This window comes from Talpa occidentalis, unplaced genomic scaffold, assembly GCF_014898055.3.
Source record: "Talpa occidentalis isolate TD23 unplaced genomic scaffold, MPIMG_talOcc4v2.1 talOcc4.9, whole genome shotgun sequence".
Taxonomy (NCBI): domain Eukaryota; kingdom Metazoa; phylum Chordata; class Mammalia; order Eulipotyphla; family Talpidae; genus Talpa; species Talpa occidentalis.
The window spans coordinates 73542682-73549758 of record NW_023605305.1 but is presented as its reverse complement, the minus strand read 5'-3'; the positions used below and the strand labels follow the sequence as shown (position 1 = coordinate 73549758).

At 37.4% G+C, this 7077-nt stretch overlaps 1 protein-coding gene across 1 annotated transcript; it reads right to left on the bottom strand.

Moving 5' to 3' along the window:
* Positions 1 to 3346: 3346 nt before the first annotated feature.
* On the bottom strand, positions 3347 to 4669 carry LOC119236820 (T-cell-specific guanine nucleotide triphosphate-binding protein 2-like). The gene has a single exon (XM_037500778.1). It carries the CDS (start codon positions 4667 to 4669, stop codon positions 3347 to 3349), a length of 1323 nt encoding a protein of 440 aa, XP_037356675.1.
* Between the last annotated feature and the right edge of the window lie 2408 nt (positions 4670 to 7077).

Below are 7077 nucleotides of genomic sequence, written 5' to 3'. Positions count from 1 at the left end.
CTTAGACTCAGGACCAAGTTAAGCTCTGTATGTCACCGTCAGTTCACAAGCTTGGAGACATCCCAGATAAACTCTGAAAGGGGATACACAGAGGTCAGGAGAGACTTTTTCCATTTTTTGTTTTTTAAGGTAAATCCAGATAGTTTTCTGTAATGGTTGCACTAGTTCATGTTTCCACAAACAATATGTTAAGGTTACTTTTTCTGCAAATCCTCTCTAACACTTGTTGGGGGTCTTTTTAATATATAACATTCTCATGAGTATGAGATGGCATCTCTTTATAGTTTTAATCTCTCTTATCAGAAGTGATGATGAACAATATTTTCAAATGTCTTGTGGCTTCTGGATGTCCTCACATCAGAAAGTATCCTTTAAAGGGTCCTTGATTTTTTTCTTGGCATTCTCATACATATGTTTTTTGAGATTTTGTTATTGTTGTTGTTGTTTTGAGCGATCTGTAAAGGATTTTTCTGATTCCTCTGTTTTTGATTTTTTTTTTTGCAAAAAGCCTTTATATTATTAGACTATGTACTCCATTAGGAGGATTGTGTCCTTTGTGTAACTTTAGCAGTCATAGGTGATCACCACTTAGGTCTATTACTTCTTTAAGGTTTGCAAAGTGTGAATATGCTAATCCCATAATTCCCTCTGCATTTATTGAAGGAAAACCGACAAAAAAAGAAATTTCCATTCATCAAATATTTCTTACTATACAATTTGTTTAGGAAAGCCAAGTTCAATCTTTTATATATATTAAAAATATTATAAATACTGGATCCATTTCCTTATTTACCAGATTTTAAAATAATGAATTCCAGGGCCTCTCTGGTGGCACAAGGGGTTAAGCACAGCACTATGAAGCTATCTGCAGCCACTGCAGCACAAGTTCGCTCCCTGGCCAGGGAGGAGACCAACATGGTGCAGCAGACCTCTCCTGTCTCACCTGCTGTTCCCTTTAGCAGTGTGTATCAGTAAATCCACCTGTTCTGTTCCCCACTCTGTCTCTGGTGAGTTTTCTCACCCCCTGCATCTCTGGTCTGTACCCCAGCTCTTGTATGCATAAATAAATAAATCTTTAAAAAAATAAAATAATGAATTCCATAGAGACTAGACCAGTTTACCTTCCCACCAGTGTTGTAAGAGGGTTCCTAGAAAATGTTATTTATTTATTTATTTTAAAGATTTATTTATTTATGCATACAAGAGCTGGGGTATAGGCCAGAGATGCGGGGAGTGAGAGGAACCACCTGAGACAGAGTGGGGAACAGAACAGGCAGTCTGACGGAAAAACACAGCTGAGGGGAGAAATGGGTGAGTCAGGAGAGGTCTGCCTCGCCATGTGGGTTGCTCCCTGGCCGGCTGGGGATTGAACTTGTGCTGCAGAGGCTGCAGATTGCTTCATGGTGTGGTGCTTAACCCCTTGCACCACCAGGGAGGCCTGAAAATGTTATTTTTTAAAGATCAAATAGGTTATGAGTTTTTACAATTACATGCACTTCCATGTTCAATTCTTGGGATATATTCCAGTAGAAATTTAATTCCAAATTAATATTGAAAAACTGGTTATGATAACATTAGGCTTGGATTAATTTCTGTTATTTTGCTTTCTGTTTTTAGAATAAAAATTATATAGTTACATGAAGCATTTATATGTTCTAAAGTAAAATAAGTTATTGAATGAAATATAACTTTTGCGCTGCACCTCTAACCAGTACCATCCCTTCCTAAAGAGGTATTTTATTCCTAAATAAAATTTTATTCTAAATAAAATTCATTGTTTAAGAGCATATAAAAATATTTATTCATATTAAGTCCATTATATCAGCAGAAATATGCTATACACATGTCTCTATATCTTCCTGGAGATGACACTCTAGAATTACATATTGTATTCCTCACTCCTCTTTATGATAGTCAAATCATCTATTCTGTATCATTCCTGACTGAAGAATATTTAAATTGCCCCTTCCCATTCCAAAAAGTGCAACTAAAGGCTTTAGGCATACATGTTTTTTATAATTTTTCCAATTTTTTTGTGGTATAGATTTTTCAAAGTGGGGTCACTGGGTCTAAGAGTAAATGTGTGTATAATTTTCTTAGAAATTGCCTAATTTTTCACATTAGAGACTGTATTATCTTGTACACTCACTGCATTGAATGATGCTAACTATTTTTCTACAGTTGCACCCACTGTGTTAAAATTTTCAATTTCCCCAAATATTAAAGAGAGAAATGATACCTTGGTGTAGATGACATTTCTAACCTGTGTATCTTTTATCATATGAGAGACTGAGCATCTTTTCAAATACTTGAGAACCTTATGTATTTCTTTGCATTTCCACGTATTCCCTAACTTTTCAAGTTAGGGCGCAAAATATTCTGTAAACAATCAACGAGTGTCCAGGTCTGCAATATTTAACCCCCTGGGCTATATTCCCACAATGTGCACTTGCCCTTCTCTCAAAGTACCCCAAATGGGTATTTGTCCTTAGCTAATGATTCTTTTACATTACCTGTGACACAGTGTTCCCCTCACTCTCTTTCATGTTTTTCAAATAAAATAATAATCCTAGAAAGCACAAGGAGGATATCACTCAATATTAATTGGACTGTTCATGATCAGAATACATATATTTATAAGAGAATACAAGGAATGCAAAGAAAAAGCTATGTAAACATTCACTAAAAATATTTTTTTGAGGACCTAACGTTTGCTAGCATATTTATTTATTTATTGCCAGTATATCTTTTCCTTCACCAATGAAATTTATTTTTTTATTTTATATATTTTTTACATTATTTTTCATTTTCAAACAATGCATGCATTTTTATCTTTGTTATAGTCCCTGTAAAATTCCCATCACCCTTGTTTTGAGCCTACTCCCTTCTCCCCCCTGTAGTGTGTCTCTGGTTTATAGTTGCCTGTTGATTTTGATTTTTACTTTATCATAATTAGTCTTTTTTCTGATGCCTTATTTGGGTCTTCTAAATTCCTGCTATGAGTGAGACCATCTGGTGTTTCTCTTTTTCTTTCTTTTTGTCAGTATATCTTAGTAATGAACTAAGACCATTCCTGGGTAGAAAGTAAGTACAGAGAGATGAGCTCTCCTCTTAGCATATCATTGCAGATTCCTGTCACTTATTTTCCCAAGGATAATGTCTCAGAACAATTCTTTATTGTAAATTGCTCGTATTCTCAAAGAAAAGTCTTTGAGGTGATGGTTGATTCAGGAGTGTTTCTGTGACACATCTGTGATGCTGTGCTCCCGGGAGTGGTGTATCAGGTTTGCTTCAAGAGCTCTAAGTCCTTTCCAGGCATGAATGCCACACCAACACTGAGGGGAAATCAGGAGCTGGCTGCCTCACTATACTCATTTTCATTCCCAACATGCTGAAGTGAATAGGACTGTCCAGAGGCCAGAGAGTCCTTAAAAATCTCCTCTCTATTAAGGAGAATTTTAGCATCACTCACCATAGTATCAAGCAAGTAATTTTGAAAATAGAAAATCTTCTGAAAATAAACACCAGTAGCCTGAAGGCCTCCACTGAAAAAGCAGAATGTTTCCAAATATCTCAACAGTTTTTTCTCTAAGACCTCATCACTATTATCAACTGATAGCAAACTGGGAGATACAATGTTTGTCTTGAGTTGCTCCACTGACATGTGCAAATCCTTGGCCATGTTTTCCAGGGAAACATCATCCAGTCCAAAGTAAGACCTATAGTAGGTTGAGGTCTCCTCTAGCTTCTCCACATCACTGTGGCTGATGTAACCCATGAAAGGGATGCTGGTCAGTGCTCCATCCCTTAGGGCCTCCAGCCAGAACTTCTGTCTCAGGGAATCCCTCTTCTGGTCAATGGAAATCTCAGAAATGCCAGGAAGGCACTGCCTGAAGATGTAGCGCTTTTCAGCTGGCAGCTTGCTCAGAAGGGTGGCCTCCAGTTTTGGGAAATCATAGCAAGACACTTCAAAGCTGGATATTAGGAAGACTTGAGGGTCAGTCATATCGGTCTTCTGCAGTTGTACCAGACATTCATTTTTGATCTTTTGAAGGTATTTTTCTTTTTCCATCTTATTGAAAGGTCTGTATTTACTCCTTTGTAGATTGTATAAAACGCTGTCTACTTTAGTGCGAATAAAGTAGAAATTGTTCTTCATATTCTTAATTGCTTTGCATAATTCTATATCACTTTGTTTGACGCATGAAGCAGAGATGATAAGGAAGAAATCATAATCCTCATACTTCATTTCCTTCAGGTAAGTCTCTGGTTGAAATTTAGTGGTCTCTATGTCAGGCAGACTCCATATTATCACTTGGGGAAACCGTGGATGTTGGTATGGAGTTCTTCCCATTGTTATCTCTACCATTCCAGTGTTGGCTGCATTTTCATTATCAGGATTGATTCCCCACAGGGCATTGATGAAACTTGATTTTCCTGCTCCAGATTCCCCTGTCACAGCAATGTTTATTGGAGCATCTTCAATATCTTTTAATATTTTATTGATACTAGCAGCTGTTTTTTGAACATTCCACTTCTTCAGACATGATTTAATCAAATTGATGTTTTTTGGAGAAAGGATTGTGTTTTCTGACTTGAAATTCTTTAAAAATGCATCAAAGCTGGAGGCCAACTCATGATCTTTTATGGATGTGGAGGACTGACCCATGGCTGGGAGCAGGAGAGGATGCTAGAGGGAGGAAAAAGGATGGCTGCTCAGATTAAGTATGGCAAGGGGAGACTTGGGATGTGCTGTTAGGGAAAAACAGAACCCCTTGCTCCACATTGTACCCATGAGCATTCTTTCTTTCCAGTTGTTTCCTGGACTTCTTACCTTGATTCAGAGTTTGCCTTTAATCAGACCCTTTCTTTAACTTGGAAAGCCTCTGTCTTTAAATAGCTTTTCATTTTTCAAGAATAATTTTAAGATCTGATGATTCTATCCAAATATTTTGCCCACATTGTTTATTGATCTTTAATTTTTTTTATTGTTTTGGAAATAATATTTGTTCATGGTAGCAAATGTAATAAAATAACAGCAGCACTCAACACCACATCTCTTCCCACTGGTAGTGTGGGAAATCCACTTCTTTTTTTTTTAAATTTTTTTTTATTGAGGTAATGTTGGTTTGAAATACTGTATATAATTTAGAGGTGTAAGTTCACACCTCTTCAGATATATGTTACCACACCCACCACCAAAGCACCCATAACCTCCACCATAGCCCATTGGGCCCTCTTTCCTCCTTTGCTACCCACTCCCTTTCTGGTAACCTCAGTTTTACAGTCATATTTCTAAAGTTTGTTCTTTTGTTTTGTTTCTTTATATTCCACACATGCATGATGTCATCCTGTATTTGTCTTCTTCTTCTTACTTATTTCACTTAGCATAACCCTTCCAATTCAATCCATGTTGTCACAAAAGGCAAGATTTAATTTTTTTTAATAGCTGAGTAGTTTTTCACTGGTTATATATAACATATGTTTATCCACTCATCTGTCATTGGGTACATAGGCTGTATTATAAATAGCACTGCAATGAACATAGGAGTGCATTTATATCTTTGAGTGCTTTTGCATTCATAGGGTAAACATCTAGGAGTAAATCCATTTCTTATAATCTTCAACATCACCATGTAATAGGTTTTCCTTTTCTTATGAGGTAGATCTATAAGAATGAGTGGTTTATTTCCTTTTCAGAAGAAACAGTATGTATCTTCATCAAAAGATAAAATTTTGTACTGGTGGCAAGTGTGGTTTCTTTTAACTAGAATATATGCCAACTCATGAGATAGGGTGCTGAAGAGACTATTTATTATGGAGCAGAAAAACAACATAAGTATTATATTTAGGGTATATATTTCATGTCCTAAGAAAACATGCAACTCCACATGGGACATGCTAAGAACCTGTCCTGATCTCCTGAGCCTTGCTCACCAGTTAGTTCCATCATGTGTATAAAAATGGCCAGAGGAGTCTGGCAGGATGGTGGCAGAGTGAAAAATCTGGTCTCATCTCTTCCATATATCCATAACTAAATTGCAGCAAAGCAAAGTTGACACTTAAAAGATAAGGAAAAAGTGTATTTAAACTGTGTGTGCAGTGATACTGGAGCAGAACAGCCCACAAGAGGGAAGGTCAGGGATGAACAGAGCCCCCTCTGCTGTTGGCGACTCAGGGACACATGCCCAAATTGAGGATTTTGGAAATACAGCACTGCACTGGAAATAGGGGCACATGAGTTGGTGTGTAGGAGAAAGGGTAAGCAACTGGAGAACTAGAGGATAGGGGTACAGAGCATTCATTACCCACCTGAACCTGAGGGTCCCAATCTAGAACAGCTAGAGACTAAAGAGACAAGGAGAACCAGGTATTCACCTGTGACTCCTCATCAAAGGAGCTACTATTTGCCACCTGAAGTTGTAATATTCAAAACACATGCCTTACCCAAGATAGGGTCCAAATGCAGGAAACAAGTGAATGTTTTCATTAACTAGGGCTTATACATATAGATCTTAATAACAGGAGTAAGTGCTCCAGGGTAAGACTTTGTACTCTAAAAGTAAAAAGGACAATTCCCAGCTTTTGGTCCTGTCTCAAACTATAATCCTCGCCTAGCAATGTATCTAGTGGTTAAACATATCATGAGAGGCAGGCGTGAGACAATATGGGACACTTAGGCCAAGGGGTTAGCCAAGAGGAGGATCACTGTGGACCCCAACCACACAACTCAATTACCTGCAGACAGTAAAAAGCATGAATCCTTGATACTCACTGGAGGTAACCTGTATGCACCCTGCTGCCCTGGTTTCTTTCTACCTATCAGCTCTACTCTGTACTCTCTAGCATCTGAACAAGTGCAAAGGCAGCAGTCTGTAAAATAGCAGACAATTAAAAAACCTAGGATTATATCCAACTTCTTAAAGGGTGGATATAAAGTCAATTTCCTAAGTTAAGAAAAATAAACTTCCTATTACAACCCATAAAAGCTAAAAATGAAGACATAGAAGAAAATTACAAATGATGGAACAAAAGAACCACAAGAGAAAGCCTCAATCCTGCAGAGTCCAGAAAAAT

What these genes read in the sequence shown, in the direction of transcription:
- LOC119236820 (XM_037500778.1), bottom strand. Translation starts at nt 4,669, where the DNA reads ATGGGTCAGTCCTCCACATCCATAAAAGATCATGAGTTGGCCTCCAGC.